Below are 19,551 nucleotides of genomic sequence, written 5' to 3' on the forward strand. Positions count from 1 at the left end.
GATCAAATGTTGACATGCTTATATCATATCAAAGTATATATAGATATATAGATATATATCTATATCTATATATATATGGATGAGCTTATTTCGATGTATATACAAAACGAAAAATTATAATAAAAGAGAACTAGCGCTTTAGCGTGCCAAAAAAAGTAAAAAATATCAACGAAAACTCATCATGCGTTTTTGTAAGAACTATCGAAAGAAAGAGGCTAAAATAAAATGGTTTTTATATTTTTTTTTGGATAATAAAATATACTTTTAAAGCCGCAACTACGAGTTCGTCAATCGTTAAATTATCCGGACTACTTTTAAAATTTATAAACCAATTGAAATATTAAACGTTCTTTGTAATTTATAAATTTCGAAAAGAAAAGAATTTATATTTTTGTGAACAATAGCTCGTTCTATTCTACGGAAAAAGAAATGTCGTTACTTTGGATAAGAACTTCAGAAATCGTGTAAAAAAGAAAAAAATAAGTATGAGGAATATAAATTCCATTTTTTTTTTGAAAGACGTTTAAGAGAGTATTACAGAGTGGAGTGCGTGGATATTAGGGGCGGGTTTGAGTGATTCTCACTATCAACGATATTTCTTGAGTTTTCCCTTATCAGCGAACGCTGGACCTTTGCGACACAGAAAGCCATATTCGGTCGAGATTTATCCCTTCAAATTGGACCCTCTCGTGGTAGCAATCCCACTGTTCTACCTATACAATCAACCGTATGCCTAGGTAAATAGAGAGGTTAAATACAAATGAATCATCGCCTAAGAAATGCTACTATCATAAAATGGAGGTCTTTAAATTGTTAAACATGGGGTTTTGGCTTAGCTGTATTAGATAATTTAAATTTATTCTGTAACATGGTATAAATTCTACTATCAATTAAATGACAATCAATATAGCTGTTATTCTATAAAATATCCCGTTATCCGCTAACGTAGCAGGAATCACACTAGCAAAAGCTACTATAAATGTGGGCCTAATTATATATTTTGAAACCTGTAAAATACTTTAAATAACTCCATAAGTGCATAATATTGTTACACAAGTGTGCCAATTCCTATTCTTCACATACAAACGTTTTATTGAGAGTTATTCACAAGACTGCAGACTGAATTACGGGATTCGTCGCCATTTCGTGTCCGCTTGCAGACGCGTCGCACGTAGCCTTTGACAGCGCCTCGCTAGGGGGAGATTTCTTTCTTGCGATGATGTCACTCCGTTACTAGCTCTCAGTAAAATATTCCCCAAAGTGACAAACTTATGGAACAATATTATAGACTTATGATAACTATTATTAAAGAGCCACACTGTCGTTTGAAAAATCTTGTCGAAAATCCAGTATCTACTCGCCTTCCGTATCCATCCAATCACAATTTGGGATTTTTTCAGCCCTATATCCGGAGCTCGCGCGCCAAGTAGGGCCAACAAGAGCGAGCCCGGGCCCGGCTAAAATATAAGTTCCGGGCCCCAAGAGAACCGTTTGTATTGGAGAAAGCTATACTCCAATAAGACTGTAGGCCTAGTTTGATCTAGGGCTCGGCGTTCGGACAAGAAATTTTCCGTTCATTTCATACATCCATATTCTAAAACTTATTTGTTGGATATTAAATCGTATAATAGTCGCGAATAATATCCATTAATAAACAGTTAATCGAATTTTTTATGATTAATTGAAATGTTGGCGATTAATTTATCCGTTTCCCCGAGCTCTAGCTTGATGAAACTCAGGCCCCGGTAATTAGTACCGACTTTTCCCTCTCTTGTCTGGCCTGGCGGGAAACTAGCCGTTTTTAGGGGGAAGACTAAAGTGGCCATTGTCTACTTTCGCGCTATTTCAAGTTGAACTCTGTTAATTTTGTATTTTAACTTATAAAATTAATATTTAAGTGTAGAACAGCCTCCTGTTTAGTGACTATGATGATTTTGACAATTTTTAATTTAAAAGTAATTAAATTATTAAGTTTTAATTCGGACCCCCGGAGCTAAACAAGTTGGGCAAGCACCCAAACTACCCTTTAGTTAGGACCTTATATCTCGTTAACTATTAATATTATAACTATAAAAATTATTTTAAGCACTAGAGGAAGGTTCAGGCTATTAAGAAAAATATAATTCAATTATGTAATTGTTAAAACAGTAACGTTCAGCTTGAACGAAACAGAGGCTTTTACTGTATTCTTCCCCCTTAATTAATGGAGGTAACCATAAAAATATTTGGGTAAATCTCGATTTGGAATCTGTCTTTTGAAATGGCAAAGTCCACTGTGCGCTAATCAAAGAAAACGGATGCACCAACAGAGGTGGCCATGCCGACTAGAAAATGCCAGGCTCGCATGCTTTTTGTGTGAAATACAGCGTCTACGAAGCGGACAAAAGAGGAGAGGTTTGGTTCCCATTTAACGAACCTTCGCGAAGTCCGTCGGCGTACGTTACAAATTAGAAAAAAACCTATAAAATACCGCGTTAATAATTAAAAAGATATTAAAGGTCGCCAAATATAGTCGCTAATTAACGACTACGCGTCGGAAGTTAATCAAATTAAAATAATATCTACGTGAGATAAATGGATATTAAATGGGAAGTGCTTCGACTGAAGGTTCGTTATTATGGGAAGACAAAGGGATTTTGTTTTTACTGGGAGTGTTATTTTTTTTGAATTAGCCGACCAGCTTGACCAATCGGAACGAATGTGAAGGTACCGATAAAATGAAATCTCAATTAAATGTCTGTGAAAGAGATTTAGTCTGTTACTTCGGAATGCTTTCGGACCAGTGCCAAGATAGATTGACGAAACGCTACGGAAAAATAAGAATGAACGTGTCCCGACGTGATAAAAATATTTTAAGGTTCGAGGCAATATTGTTTCCAAATCGACAAAGCTGGTCGCTTAATTCAAGTTGGTGCACCTTCTCGACCCCCAATTCGTTAACTAAGAAACGTTGGTTGTCGAAATTCGTTAATATTATTCCTTTTTTCGAAATGAAAAACCATAATGAAATATAACGCGAATGTACGATATTTTTAACGAATCGTATCCACACTCGGTCGTGGTACAGTTTCTCGTTAAGATTGGAGGTCTTTTTCGAAAAGGCCTTTTATTTTGCTTCTCTTTATTTAGGTTTCCAATCGATAAGTAATATCGATTGACATAAACTCATCGTATAGTTTTTTTTTGTCTTTCTTCCGTCGAGTGTTGGTGTCCTCTAAGACAGCGCACCAAATCAATGTTTCGACCTTACCAAAACGAAATGGATAAAAAAAAATATATATATATAAAAGAAGAAAAGGAGGTCGTAGTTTTTCAATATGACCCGTTTTGAGACGATGAAAAATAGCTTTTCTTCGTCGTCGATCGCGGAGAGAAAACTCTTCGAGAATAACTTTTTCACTTTCTTACAAAGCGAAGGGGAAAAAAAGGAGTGTGAAAAGATATTTTAAAATTCGCGAAAATGAACCGGTTTACGCTCGAATAAATGAGATACTTTGGACGGTAGGCTGATGCCAAAAAAAAACGATGAGTTTATATTTTATAATGAATAATAGATTGTTTTTTAAAGAGTATAGGTTGTATAGAAAAATAATGTTGAATATAAATATAAAATGAATGTTTTATGTAAATATGTATAAAAAGAGGTTGTCTTATTGAGAAAAATTTGACGGTGGAGTACCTTGAGCACCTGGAGGCACACAGAAGTAGACGAAGACACGCAACAAAGTGAGATAGAAGAGAAAGAGAGAGAAATTGGGGAAGAAAAGATAAAACCACAGATAATCAGCAACATTTCGGACACTATCACCGCCACTTTACCACCATATCGCCATTATATCGATTTTGAGTTACGAGGAACTACTCGGAAACTTTGAGCTATTTTTTTTACACAAGTTTAAAATTTCTAGTGACTACTTTTCTCAAATTAAAAAAAAATTGTCTAAAATGAGACCGAGTGGTTCCTTTTTGGATTAAACTGGCACCACAACAGGATGCATTGGAAACGTTAGAGGGTTGTCCATATAAAAAACGCAAATAAACCAATAAAATAATAAGTTAAAAGACACACCATCGTGACCATTGTGGGACAAAACCTATACGTTAGATTATGGGGAGCAGTAAAATGGAGTGATCGCTTCATTAAGTCGATAAATTAATTAATAAATAGGCCTAAAAAGTTAATCGAAAGTCGAAAAGAGTTATCTCAACCGAAATGAATTTCAGCATCTTTTAGAATTTCGAAAAATCAAAACGAACTTCATCGGGATACGGTTCGATTCCCATTTGCGTTGGATTAACCACGATGAGTAAAATTAAGCTCGAGATTAACCTTAAAGGGTACAAAGACAAACCCTAAATTGAACCCGGAATTATTCCAGATTCAATTTATAAGAATAGGATTGAATCGGCGGGGAGGTGAGTATATTACCCAATGGGGATTTTAAACAAGAATTCCTTTAATAGGAAACATTAATCAAGCGAGGGTAGGGGCGGGAAATAATACCCCCCATTGGCCCGTCCATGCTCTTAAGATCTGGGAATATCGGTCTGCCTGAAGGACACGTTTAAGGTTAGAATAAGCACACGGTTAGGGTTAGAAAATTGAGCACACACCGAATTGGGCAAACATTGATTCGAACTTCTCTAGCTCTCTCCTAAGTTTGGATGGCAATATCCGCGAAACACTATTTTAATTTCCAGTTGAAAGGGATCAAGGTACAACGGGGGGTTATTATTAGAATAGTGGCCCGGGGAAATTAATTTATATTAATGACGGACTACTTGTTTTTCCATTTGCCCATTTGACCTGAGGGGAATCCTGCAGATTCTACATATCCTATACTTTTATTTTCTCAACTAATTACTTTTATAGGAAACTCATTCACCACATTATGGCTCAATATTTACTACCCCTGGCGATTTAAAATGTTAAAATTAATATTGATGTATTTCTCCACAGTGCTAATAGCATTAGCACAGGGTGACCATAGAATATTTTAAAATACTTCAAAGGAATTATAGGAAATTTATCAGTGAAATATACAAAAATATAGGAAGAAAATTGGGGGGAAAAGGAGAATATAGGAAGAAAATTGGGGGAAAGGAGAATATAGGAAGAAAATTGGGGGAAAGGAGAATATAGGAAGAAAATTGGGGGGAAGTAGAATATAAGGAGAAAATTGAGGAAAAAGGTAAATATAGGACGAAAATTGGGGGGAAAACGAAAATATAGGATGAAAATTGGGGGAAAAGGGAAAATATAGGAGGGAAATTGAGTGGAAAAAACGAAAATATAGGAAGCAAATTGGGGGAAAGGGAAAATATAGGTGGGAAATTGAGTGGAAAAAAAAAGGAAAAAATAGGATAAAATTAATTATAAAACAAGAGAAAACGGTTGTCAAAATTGTTTAAAGGGGCATAACATTCAAAGTAAAGTTGATAACCGATAGAAATAGTCGAAAACTATTGGAAATCAGCATCTTTAAAAACTAGGACGTTTTAAAGACTTCTAAGGGTAAAGTAACAACTATTTTAATTTCTTCCGAATTTTGAATTAAAATATAGGATATTATAGGAAATTAAATGAAATTATAGGAGAAAAATAAGAAATATTGGAAGTGTGGTCACCCTGTTAGCAGAATGAAGAGATGATACTCTCTGAAGAGATATACAATATACTTCGGCCATTGCGGAATGACTTGAGCCTAAGGTGGCGCCTTGGGTATTAGCCTATCCTCACTCATTTGATTTGATTTGAAGCTAATAACTTTCGCAATACAAATAAATGGATACGTCGTTTTAAGAGATTATATCGTATTATATATTTCTGATATTGCAAATTGAGTTACCGTTGCTACCGTTATTTGAAATGACACATTAGTAATGTGGAATAATTTAAGGCTAATTTAAGACAGTTAGTTCAATCATATGTAACATAACTACTTATAAGTGTGCCAGAAAGAACTTTTTCTCAATGAGACCTTGTTGCAAGGATATGACGTAATTGACGTCACTTCCCAGTCGATGACGGTTTAATCGTCATCAAAACTAGTTCTGGCGGGGAGGGAAGGAAGTTAAACCCAGTTTTACGTGACGTTAGTCCGTATTTTCTTTGGTGGCTGTGAAACAAGGTCTCATTTAAATTTTTAATACAGAGATGTTGAACAGAGGCACACTTAGGAGTAATTATGTTACATATGGTTCAATAGATAAAATTCTAAATTTAATATTTGCTGGTGCGAAAATCTTGGACATTTTACCTTCTAGATAAACATTTAATTTGAGCATTTTCCCCGTAGCCCTCAATCTGATGTTAGAAGCTTACAACGAGAAGGGGAGAAATTATTTTGACGTAACGAACGACGCCACCCGGCGGAGAGAGAGAAGTTCCAATTACGCGTTCAACAAAGGGGAAATAGCGTACGGTATTCGCGGCCAGAGAGGAGAGCCAATAAACCTGGCTTGTACGGAACGAGAGTTACGAGACAAAAAACCTAGTAAGAAAGTCTTTAATATAAAAGCTACTGAAGTGTTATCCGCCCTCTCGCTATACCCGTCCGGAAACGGTCGACACTCGATCCGTTACTAGTAAGGCAAACTTCACTCCGTTTCCCCCGCATTCCGTTCGCCGTAAGGCAAAACGGGAGTCAAGTTCAGTCTGGCGAGTCTCTCCCTCTCGAAGGCAACCCTCGACCGGTTTTCTAAAAATAGCCGTCGTCCCGACTGCAGCATCCTTCCGTCCCTCCCCCCTCGGGTTGTCCCTTTCATTTCGACGCCGGCGAACAGAGGGCGTCGTAGAAGTATACGGCGTAGCGCGTGTGTACTCACCAGTTCGCTGACCAATGGAATGGATTTCCTCCGGGGTCGTATGTCAGGCATAGAATCGATATTCGTGTAGAAAGGGTTCTGCTTGGGCCTGTTCAACGTGTATAATCCATCCAGCGGAAAGATGCCCAAGAACGTGGACCAGAAGACGGACCAGAGAGAGAAGGATGGGACCAAAATGGGGAAAAAGGAACGTAGTGGACGGAGCAAAAAAAGAGAGATAAAACGAAAACTTTTAAAATCTTGATATAAATAAGACGGATTTTAATCATAATCGAAAACTATTCGTTTTCTTTTACGTTAAAATGGTAGGCTTATCACAATCTGGGTCTCTTCTGCCCTGTTATTATTTAGCGATTTTTGTTAAGTCAAATTAGGTGGATAAACGGGCAGAAGACACGACAGATAAAAAGTTATCGAACTATGAAGATATTACTTGTTACGAATGTATGTAATTTTTATCTCTTACAAGAAAACCACTTCAGCGTACAATGCGGTATGGCTTTTAAGTAATCACCTACTGATGTTAAAGGGGAACGGCCAAGCTTTTCCAAATATGGCCTTATTTCCGTATCAAAAGATTAACAAGACGTTCAATATACTAACACGTACCTTTTTTTGTCCTGAAAAAATAGCTTTTGGCCCAAAAATTTTAAACGAAAAATAACGCCAGGTGTTTGGGTTTGAATTTTCGCCGCCATCTTAGGGGCTGCCGCCAGCGCCCCTAACCCCGTATGAGCGATTTGCAAACTATCCTAACTTTTAAAATCGCGCCATTTAGGCTTAAGTCTTTTATAACTGGAACCCGCCGCGCGTGCAAAACAAATTTTTTGCGTTGTTTTTCTGTCCCACCGACTTCTCACCAGGTGTCGCGGCGGATGCGGGCTTTTCGTTTTCCCGAAATTTCTTTATTTTATTAAAAATTAACCACTCAATATTTTTTTATGCGGTTTTCGCCATAAATTTTAGTTTTTAATGGGTTATAGGGCTATCTAACTGGTTAAAACTTGACCGTTCCCCTTTAAATGTAAAAATTTACACGGTGTAGAAACTTTCGAATAACTTTAGCAGTATATGATAATGAATGCTTCTCTCATAAGAGGTGAGTTACATACTTTTACTTTTTATTAACTTCTAAGCTCTCTTTTACAAAGCTTAGAAGTTAAGTTGATTTAAAAAATCGCTATGATACCGAGTTAAATTTAAAACATTTTTCGATAGAATAATCGTAAAAATCAACGTAATATCTTCATAATTATTTGAAGCAATTTCTAAAAAGTTAAAATGTATGATCCATAATAGCAATTCGAAAAGAATGCACTTTTAAGAAGCTCGACAAACCAAAGGCACGGTATCCATGATCTAAAAACACCGCGCTATCAATAAAACCACGCAACTAAACGCACAAAATAAACGTAAGCCAAATTATAAGAGAAAACAGCCGTTTAAGTATTCAGAAACTAACTAGCGACAATTGGCCGAAATTGCAACATTTTCAATTTTCGATAAAACCAAATCACGTAACTATCAGGAAAAATAGTTTACAATTCTGGCCACGAAATGGCTGTGAAATTGTTTGCGTGTATCGATTGCTGCTATAAAATTCATTCATATTTGAAAATCTCAATCCCTAACAATCTGAATCAAAGAAAACATTAACTTTGGGGATTCCCTTGAAAAATTATATCTTTCATACGATAAAAAATAAGCCTTGAAGTGTAAATAAGACGCTGTATATAAACTTCCTTTTGTTTTGATCGTTAGGCCTAGGAACCTTTGATTGCTAGACATCCGTATAAGCTAAACCCCCGATGGATAGCGTAAATGAGCTATGTAAAAATATTGGCAAGATCGAAAACAAAACCACCGAGATATAAAAGAACCGGAATTGAGAGCGCGTATCCTCGTAGTTTAAACAACGTTCGAGATGGGGTAGCAGTCTGCTAGCTCCAACTCTGAATCGAAGTTTCGGGCGCCTCACCGTTCAGTTTGGTATTTGTAGGGAAACTCTATCACGGCAACTACCGGCCAGAGTTGATTTCGCGTCTCGATACCCAAACAAGAAGCGATATCCTGAAGGGCGAGATTTAGGAAAGCGACCGAGCGCGTAAAGAGAGAGAGAGAGAGAGAGAGAGAGAGAGAGAGAGAGAGAGAGAGAGAGAGAGAGAGAGAGAGTGAGAGAGAGAGAGAGAGAGAGAGAGAGAGAGAGAGAGAGAGAGAGAGAGAGAGAGAGAGTGAGAGAGAGAGAGAGAGAGAGAGTGAGAGAGAGAGAGAGAGAGAGAGAGAGAGAGAGACAGGAATCGAGAGTGAGCCGCTGAATAAAACGCCAGAGACGCATTCGACGCGAAAACTAAAATAAAGAGCAACCTCTTGATTGCGGAAAAGCACTTGTATAAGAGAAAACGAAAAATTCTTGGACTAGGTTCTCCTAACAACCTTCGAGAGAGAGATTTTGGCGGGGGCGTCTTCAATAAAGCCATAAGAAGACACCGCCAGAAGATGGATAAAACTAAAGATTGGGATCTACGGATGAGAGTTTCCTGTAGTCGCCGGTGTATCTAGAGAGAGATGGAAAATGCCACGGACAATTGCTCCGGAATCAAAACCCATTACGTTTTCTAATCTAAAATATTCCCGGGGTTTTCACCGCTTTCTTCGGATCAATGGGAGGAGGACTTGATATTTACTTTAAAAGAAGAACCTGCCAGAAAACGGAGGGAATTACAAGACGTTCTATTTCCGTTCTATTTATTTTCTCTACGCAATAACGGAGTTAGAGAAAGAAACGCCGAGGACAAACCTGCTCAGTATTGTAACTTATACCCCCAAAATAGCTTAGGTTTCTTTTTGCGCAATCTGATATGTATACAGGGTGTTTCAAAAGTTTATGCAAACATTTGAAGGAGTTGTAGGGGGTGAGTTGAGCAGTATGCCTGTTTTTTTTCGCCCATTTTCCTACTATGAGTTAAAAGAGCGCCAGAGATCTTAAAAGTGTGGCCTACTAGCCCCTGGAAGTAGACTGCAACGAGCGCAAAACCAAGCAGCAGGGACTTTAAATACCGTTTAAGTTTACATTTTTTCCCCCGGGTTACCTCGATTTGTTTTCAAAGTCCTTTTTTACCTATCACACGAACCCAAACCTTAATGTTCGCATTTCCCTGCTGCTTGGTTTTGCGTTTGTTGCGGCCTACTTCCAGGGGTTAGTAGGCCGCACTTTGAAGCTCTCTGGCGCTCTTTTAACTCATCGTAGGAAAATTAGGAAAAACAGGCATACTTCTCAACTCACCCCCTACAACTCCTCCAAATTTTTGCATTACATTTTGAAACATCTAGAGGTCGGGGATGGTTAACTTTTATTCAATAGATAAAGCTTTCAAAATTATTCGTAAAATGTTTTGATCAAGTAATTTATATTTCTGTATTATCCGATTAATTTTTTCGATAAATTTGTAAAATTAATCGGAAAAAAGACGTTTTTTTCGATAAAAAGCTCAAATTTTACGAATAATACATGTTTTTTAACCATTTTCCGAAATATTATCCGGTAAATTTCTTTGTTTACATTTTTTTCCCAAAAAAAATCAATTTAATCATGGATAATGATTAACCGTTACCGACCTCTAGAAACATTTTGTATTAACCTGTAGTATAAATTAAATCAGTAAAATATAGACGATATTGGAGACCCCAGCAATTGAAAATATAGAAAATAAATACAACGACGAGTAAAATGAAGTATTCTACCTTTTTTCAGTATCCATTTTTTGACTTATTTCCACAAGAAAATATATATCCGGAAAATTTAACTTTTAAATTTACGCGAAGGGCAAGTCCGGTTATTAATGAGGGAACAGATGGGTGGAATTTCCAAATCAAGCCGTTCGTTATTTCCGCTTCGAGGCATTTCTATATACCTATATATATTATCCTATATATATATATATATAAATATATATATATATATATATATACTTGGGAAGATTGAAAAAACCCTTCAACGAGAATATTTCTTTAGTCCGAGATGGAGTACGCGCTAAGCTGTATATCTCGTTGAATATGGCCCTATTGGGAAATAAATACGCGAGCGCGCGTCCGACGGACGTTAGAAGATAAAAATGTTGCGAGGTTCGTCTTGTCTTTATATAAGAGTGTTTATCCTCTGAGGGGTTATTACGGTGAATGGCCGTTAATGCGCTAGAGAGACATGGCTCCGAAGAGATTCAGCGGGGGACTGACCAGCTGCTGGACATCGCTCTGTGGGCACTTCATTAATTACGTACGACTGGGCCCTCCTGGCGAAGCGCCTCTCAGGGGCATCTCTAGATTCCCGACCGAGAAAAGTCCCATATTATTTACCGCTCTCCCAAAACAACGAAAAAAGATTTACTCTTTTTTCAGCTATAAATTTACTCGTTGAAAATTATTGGTGATTTTAGCCTTAAAGGCTGGCTCAAACGGGCATTGTTTTCTCTATTTTCTCGTCTTAGCGCCTTTTCCCGTTCTTCTGGCGCACGGGAAAACGACACGGTCAAAATTTTACGGATTTTACCGCTGCCGGTAAACGAGAAAACGGAGTAAAAAATAATAAAATATCTCTACTTCATTTTCCCGGTTTTTTGAAACACTTTGAGCTCGACCAATCAGCGAGCGTTACGCTGTCACGTGATATAAGGAGCGGTTTTGAAAATCTTTAATAGTAGGCTTACTAATTTTTGCGTCTATCACGGGACGGCATAACGCTCGCTGATTGGTCGAGCCCAACTAACCACGAAAAAGTTCCGCCATTTTCTCGTTTACCGGCAGGGCACGCATCGGTAAAACCCGGTAAATTATGTTCGTGTGAATAGTCGTTTTCCAGTGCGCCAGAACGAGGGGAAAATGGGGTAAAACTAGAAAATAGGGAAAATTAAGAAATCACTGCTCGTGTTAGGTGTAAAGCCTGGTTCACACGGGCAGTGTTTTCCTGGTTTTCTATATTTTCTAGTTTTCCCGCCTTTTCCCGTGGTTCTGGCGCGCAGGAACACGACTGTACACACGGACAAAATTTGCCGGATTTTATCACAGCGAGCGCTGCCGGGGAACGAGGAAACGGATAACATTTTTTTTGAGGGGCGTTGGGCTCAACCAATCAGCGAGCGTTATGCCGTCACGTGGTAGACGCAAAAATTCTTAAGCCTACTTTTAAAGACTTTCAAAATCGCTCCTTATATCACGTGACAATGAAACGCTCGCTGATTAGTCGAACTCAAAGAGCTTCAAAAACCGGGAAAATAAAGTAGAGATATTTCGACATTTTTTTCTCCGTTTTCTCGTTTACCGGCAGCGCTGACGGCGGAAAAATCCGTTAAATTTTGTGCGTATGTACAGTCGTTTTCCCGTGCGCCAGAACAACGTGAAAAGGTGGTAAAACGAGAAAATACTTAGAGAAAATCGGGAAAACACTGCCAGTGTGAATCAGGCCTTTAAGGCTGGTGGTTCTGGCGCACGGGAGAATTATTTTTAAAATAGTTTTAGCATTGAAGCCAATATAAAAGTGAGCATGGCGCTGAACGCCGATAGTTTATAGCGAGAAAATCCTTGTTCGTGGAACTTCGGCGAATGGGTGTCAAAGTTGGCCGTGACTGTACACACGGACAAAAGGACAAAATTTTACGGATTTTACCACCACGAGCGCTGCGGGTAAACGAGAAAATGGAGGACCTTTTTTTAGAGGCGCGTTGGGCTCGACCAATTAGCGAGCCTTATGCCGTCACGTGATAGACGCAAAAATTCGTAAGCCTACTTTTAAAGACTTTCAAAATCGCTCCTTATATAAAGAGTTTTTTTTTCACAGCTAGATTTTAGATTTATATAATCAATGAGTAATTTGTAGACTCTATAGCGAAATTCCAAAATGATCTTTACCAGAGAAATTTAAACGGGTTTTAAAGTTTTTAAATAATTTAGCAATTTTACGGGCGCCTAGTTATGTGATTTACGATTTTCAATATTCGTACGTAGTGGCGAAAACCCTTTTCATGCGTAAGGTTAAAATTGAACTGATTTAAATAAATATTTCGAACGGCTTGCCACAACCCTCCTACGCATTGTAAACCGGCCACCTGAATTAATGGCTTTAAAAGTCCCTTGAAGGCTTAGCTACTAGCCTAGTTGTTGTTTATTATTATTATTAAGCATTTTAGCGTACTTGGTAATTAAATGTAAGCCTGGTTTTGTTTTAATTAAGGTTTTGTTCAACATTTAAAACTCAAATAATCCGATATTCTGAAAAGCTTGAATCCCTAAAAATACCTTCTAGCAATTTGGTTTATATCTGACCAACCAGCGCGTGTAGATGTATTCCACACGCCAAACACCCGTGTTCAGGAACAGGCCGACTACCAGGAGTACGCCATTTAACACAACGCCACCCATGTTTTACAATAACCGTGTCTGTCTGTCTGTCTGTCTGTCTGTCTGCGAACGCGTACGCATTTTCGGGGCAAAATGTAATCACTGCGTTCGCAGTTTCTTGGAATTAGGAAAAAGCTTTTTCCAAAAGGGCCCTCTATTTGTCATTGGGTGTAGTACAAATCTTCTTCAATTTACGTTAGTATCGGGCGGGATTCGAACAGGTGAGCGTTCTACCACAGAACTACGATTACATGTTACGCTTCACTGAAAATTAAAAACTCTTCCGAGGAGAGGTATATTTTGGCTTGCCAACTTGTTTTCGTATAGAAAAAATAGCCACTGAGCGATACTCCTCTAAGTATAACATCAATTTAACCGCAGACTGCGAAATTGGCTAGAACGCTAATGCGTATAAAATAAGGAGACAGATCAATCTACAGCGGTTATGGGAATAAACGTCGCGCTGGGATGGAAAAATACAAACGGGTAGAAACGCAATTAAGGGGTCTCTCTAACGCATCCCCTCCGGAAGAGCGTACCCTGGTTTTATTTTTCAGAAGCAATGTTTTTGGAAGGCGCTGGATTTGGAAAGCGGAAGTAACGTCGTTAACGGAGGGTCAAGCAACTTGAACTCCGCCAGGAACAGTCATAAGTATCGGGCTTCCAAGAGGAAGTGCAAAAAAGATATCTTTCTTCGTTCTCGCTGTCGCTCTCTCTCTCTCTCTCTCTCTCTCTCTCTCTCTCTCTCTCGCTGTTCATGTCATTAAGCCGACACCATACTATACGATTCGATTCCGATAATGTCATCCGCGTGACGAGATATTACGCAAAGGCCTCCTAATGAATGCTCCCCGTCACTGGCAAGAGGTCCCGGCGATTTCCCTGTCCCAAATCGACTCAAAAATACATTAAGCCCTCGACCGACCGACGAGATACGAAACAACGACCAGATAGTCTTTACCCCACCCCAAATAATGGATAGTCGTTTACTGTGCTCTTCTTCCGCCAGAGTCGAGGAGGTGGGGACAGCGTGTTTTTAGGAGAATACAACCGGAGAACACCGTGACGTCTTCGACTCAAAGTGGCCCGCTTTGGAGCGCGACCAATCTGCTCAAATATTCTCCGAGAACCGCGTTCTCAATCGATAAAACCCGAAACGCGTTTTATAGCGCCTATATTGAAACGAAAGCAAGAATAACGAAAAAAAAAGTAAAGAGATATAAAAAATGACGGAGTGGTTTTCTCGGTATTTTTTCCCAGGCTGTCCGTAAATTTCTTTCCCGAAACTTTTGACAGGCCGTCCGCTACGCCTCCACGCGACCAAAACTTTTTTTACGTACGCCTTTAAAAAAAATTTCAATCAATGATTTGTGCTCGGAAATGTGCCGACTTTTCGCTACTGGGAAAATAACATTTATTTTATATATTTATAGAAAGGATATATATAATACGTGTACACTAATTCGTCTGCAAACTTTTTCTCTTTTAATGTCTGGGAAAATCAGACGCGACGGCCTCTACCAGTTCTGAACCATCAATTTGGGATACTTCGAATTTTCCCAATCTATTATAACTTTCAATAATAGAGAAATAATGAATTCAGTTGGTTACGCGCTTTGACCTCAATTTAGCGATTATTTTTTCGTTTTAAAATTAGTTTATTTTTGAGCTCCGAAACTGATTAGGACGGCCAAAAATATTCGATTTCTTCGCGTCTAAGCCTTTGGTGCAGTCATTAATAGGCCATATTTCATCAGGGCGGAATTGGGGTGTAAAGGGAGACACGGTCCTGTTTGGATAAAATTCCATAAAATTTGATATGGCGTTTCAAAATTGCGTCTAACTCATTTCCGTCAAATGGCGTGGCGTTTTTAGAGCGCATTTAAAACCCCCTATCTAGTCGCGAAGTGCCATAAAAACACCCTCCGAGGGTTATATTCCTACTCGTACGAGGCCTACTTTTATCAGAGTCGCGCTATATGATTAACTATAGACGGACAGGGTCACGTTACGGCGGAGAACTAGGTAAGACGAGCTTACTTTTCTAGCTGTAAGGACTGTCAACTACGATGGACGTTAGACGTTATAAAATAGTGAGGGGAAAAACGATCTAAGCTCCACCTAGAGGCAAAATGCAATAATAATCGGAGACGAAAAAATTCGGTGTTTTTATAACGCGCTTTAAAAAGAACATTTTACCCTTACGGTTTTTATCTATATTTGCTCTTTAAAATGTTCGAGACACTAGCCTAAGTTGACTACCGCTAAACTACAATGTTCTGGAATCCAGAAACAACATTTTGACTCCTAGTATTTCTGTACCGTTGAGTATAGGCTTTAAGTTTAGAAATATTAGCGCCATCTGTTTTAATACACGCCAACTAAATGTGGGAGGAAGTAACAGACGACTTTTGAATTTAAACGTTTCATTGCAGAAACTTTCAACTGATGTAGAAAGTTAATTTTGAATTTTAGTTTAAAAAGTTAAACTACACACAAAGCCTATTGACATTTTAGTTTGTTGCATTACAATTTTGGTGGTCTTCCATAACGAAGGCGTTGGAGGTATATTCCCTTTAAGAAAAATATATTTATTTACTTAAGTGTCCAAATTTGTAATAATTCTAACATTTTACATTCGCAATTTCGCGTTGACTTTCTTAACTCTATCAATATGAGAGATTTAATTTTTCAATGAGATTTTAGAAAGCGCAAAATCAAGCTTCCTATAATATAATAGTCGGATTTTATAAATAGTTTATTAATAAGCTAAAATAATTTAAAGGTAATTAAACCGAAAATTCAAGCGAAAAAGCTGGTAAACAAAAGGCAAAAATTCCAATTGACTAAAATGGAGCTATAATTGAATTAAAAAGCACTATCATACGGCGCTAGTTGAAGCGTTTTGGTATTCGTTGGAGATCGTAAACTTTGAAAAAGAACGAGATCCATTAGGCCTTAAGGACAAGCGGGGGTTCGGGGGTTGGGCGACTACATCTACGATGGGTGGGTCATTGTTGTATTTCACCGATAATCTACAGGTCTATCTAATTGATTTTTTAACTTTTGAAAATGGAACTACCAAATCTCACTAGGATCCATGATTGGGGTACTGTTCTGGCCTTGTCTGGTTAACGTCAGTTTAACATGCAATTAAAAAAGGTACACCATTAATATTGGAGGATAACTACTACAAGCGACACAGAGTTTGTAAGAATTGACACTGCCTTCCTAAATTGACTAGTTTTTCTACGAAAGAACTGTTGGGAGAGTCGCTTCATTTTGAGGGAATCTAATCAAGGACTACACTTCCCCGGGGAAAGTTAAATCAATATGGATTCATTTCCAATTCGAAATTCTGTTTACTGGAAGCATATTCTATTTAAGTCCATTAGAAGTTCGTCCGTAAACACGATTGGAAAATGATATGGAATTTAAGTTGGTATATCAGAGTCCTGATTGATCATTCTCCGTCTGGCCATTTGTAGGATGCACCCTACTAATCGCTATTTCCGGAATTAAATGCTAAGAATTACGATTTTAAGACTACGTTATAGTCTGCAAAGTTCACAGATTCTGGCAGATTTGAAATCAGTCTGGAGAATATTTAAATAACTCAAATGTCTGGTTAATCCTTTTGAAAAAAGTTTACGTTTTATAAAAATTCAAACTAAGGTTCGATAATAATGTCGTAAATTTGAAATGGTAGGTGTATTTGTCAAGGAATACGTAATTTTAAATTCCGCTTAAAATTTTAAATGATAACATTACAATCAATTTTTGTTTCAAAATTGTAGTAACACGATTGGAACAAATTCGTTAATTCTAAGCCACAAGCCACAAGTTGTTAGTACAATTTGACCTAAAGCTTCAACGTCCGTAAAAGTTTCAAAATGCGTGTTCAGAATCAAGACGACTACCAGGTATTGTAAATGGTTCGAACCTAGGAGCAACAAACCCGAGGAGAACGCAGCTAGCTTTTAAACACGCTAAAGCAGTGTTGTGGACAAATTTCATTGGACGAGCCTTTACGCTGAACGTTTTACGGAAAGGGGAAGACAATTTCCGAATTTTCCCCTTCCGACGGCAGCAGGCACTAAAGCGTCTGACCAATGATAAATGTACAGAAGAAAATGTACGACTTTTGACTGGTTGCGTTCTCCTTGTGTGGGATGTTGTGTTTGTTGCTCCTAGGTTCGAACAAGGGCTGAAATATTTACACAATTTTAAAATCTCGAAATTTGAGCGGCCTCGAATTTTAAAATTAAATCCTCCAAAACTTGAGTCGATCCTTGAATGCTTAGAAATACTTCGACTTCATTAAATTCCCGGACGTACGGACTTGTGAAAGGGTCAAAACCAACTCCCTTGAGGCGGGGGGTTTACCAGTTAAAGAATCCTTAGTTTGTAAGCAGCCCCGAGATTCCAACAGTCGAAATGCGACGAAAGATTTCGGGGGAGAAGGGGATAATCTGCTAAGTGCGTGTCCGAAGGGTAGAAGTAGAGGAAACGACTCAAGACATCAATTAATTTTTGAAAGGACTTAGGACCAAGGGGCTTTTCTATCCCACATTTTACTCCTAATTTCCGGGCAAGGTCCAACGGGGTTTTGACCACGTCGAAATACAATTAAAAGGGTCCGCCTGTTTGAAGGACGGAATTGACGCGTGCTATACCAATTCGGGACGTTCCAAATACCGGGAGGATTCTAAAGAGGGGGACGACCAAAGTTGAACTTTATTGATTGGACCCGTGTCCCAAACAATCAATCAAAGTCATTAGGCCCTAATTCTAATTTCAAGGTCATGTTAGTAAGGCGGAAGTGTATGGGCCCACACCTTAAGTTAAAGCATTTACACCTACAAATTAGTTTTGTTCTTTTAATTAGAGTAGTTTTATATTTAGAGCTGTAAGTCGGAAATTTTCTGGAAAATTACCGAAGTCTAGTCTAGAAAAAAAACCCTTAAAAAGTAATATATGTTTAATTTTTTTTATTTTTCCGAAAATTAACAATTCTATTTATTTTGTTTTTTTTTAACCTCAGGAGTTAGCTTAATTATTTTTCAACTAATTAACCATTGAATTTAAAATAACCTAAGCTATTTTAAGCACTAAAGGAGTAGCTAATATCAAGAACCTATTTAGGTAACTGAGAAGGTAAGAGTCTACTTTATAGGTAACGCCAAAAATTGATTAATTTATTTATTTCATTAACCAAAAATAGCTTCTTAATTATCGTCAAGATAAAATAGTTTAAGACAAGTCCCTAACAGATGGCGTTACTTTTTCAATGCTATTGTAAACGAGTCAACTAGTAAGATCTTAGTAACCTAAAGAGGTTCTTGGTATTGTATACGTGGAAATTAGTTTCATAAGGGTAAATGTAAAAATATAGGCGTGGCATTAGGAACAGAAACGAAGACATTGTTGTTGAAGACATTGTTAAATTATTTTAAAGCAGTAACTAATCAATTTTGAAAATTCAACAAACTACATCTAAAGCTAGTATCCTAACATTAATGGAAATAAAGTTCCTAAAATAATAATAATTTAAATCCATTAGAAACAAAGTTGCTCAAACTTTAGTAGGTTGGATTACGACGCCATACCTCCCTTGCATGCATGAAGGAGAATTATTTTATGTTAATTTGTTAACAGCTCCCTCTATTGCAGATAAATAAAATAATAAGAATGGCTGGGTTGATTGATCATGAAAATAATTTAATCAAATTTATTTATGTTTCTATTTTAGAAAATAAATATTTTCATTAGATATTTATTTAAAACTAACGCTATCTTTACTCAAGGCTAATACCCTAGATGTCGGTCCTTACAATAACGATACAAAAGATGGAATTCGCTGAAATCATTCGAGTACTTCCGTACTCTAACCTCCTACAGTTGAATAACCCCGGTGAGGTCTTCAATTTTTAAATTCATATTTTTGAATTTGTAGATATAATAGACTTTTTAATCAAGTTGTAATAAACTACCATTACTTATTTCAGATGAGAAGTACACTAAATACTTTGATTACATTTATCTTACATCATATTGTATTTGTCCCTGAATACACTTACGAAGCCAAATTTTCAACCAACTTTGTTGGTGAGCATATTTTTCTTAAAATAAATACCTATTTTACTACATACTAGGACCATTTATATTAATAAAGGTATTAATATCATTTGGTTTTGTAAAACCCAGTTTATCCGTGTTAATGCAAAAATATATCCACAACGTTTAAAAAAACCTGGTTTATCTACAATTATTTATGTTTAGTAATTTCCATACACATCCATTTGATAGAACGAAACTAATATAATACCTTTA

At 37.5% G+C, this 19,551-nt stretch overlaps 1 protein-coding gene across 4 annotated transcripts in view; it reads right to left on the reverse strand.

Moving 5' to 3' along the window:
• The window catches only part of unc-13 (protein unc13 homolog), a 233,201-nt gene that overhangs the window by 20,118 nt on the left and 193,532 nt on the right, over positions 1-19,551 (reverse strand). For all 4 annotated transcript variants that reach the window (XM_090163606.1, XM_090163605.1, XM_090163604.1 and 1 more), the window contains exon 10: positions 6,829-6,916. In XM_090163606.1, the coding sequence (XP_090019732.1) occupies positions 6,829-6,916 (88 nt within the window). The remainder of the gene's footprint in view (positions 1-6,828; positions 6,917-19,551) is intronic.

The sequence above is a fragment of the Leiobunum rupestre genome, chromosome 11, assembly GCF_980474605.1.
Source record: "Leiobunum rupestre chromosome 11, qqLeiRupe1.1.hap1, whole genome shotgun sequence".
NCBI classification, from domain to species: Eukaryota; Metazoa; Arthropoda; class Arachnida; order Opiliones; family Sclerosomatidae; genus Leiobunum; species Leiobunum rupestre.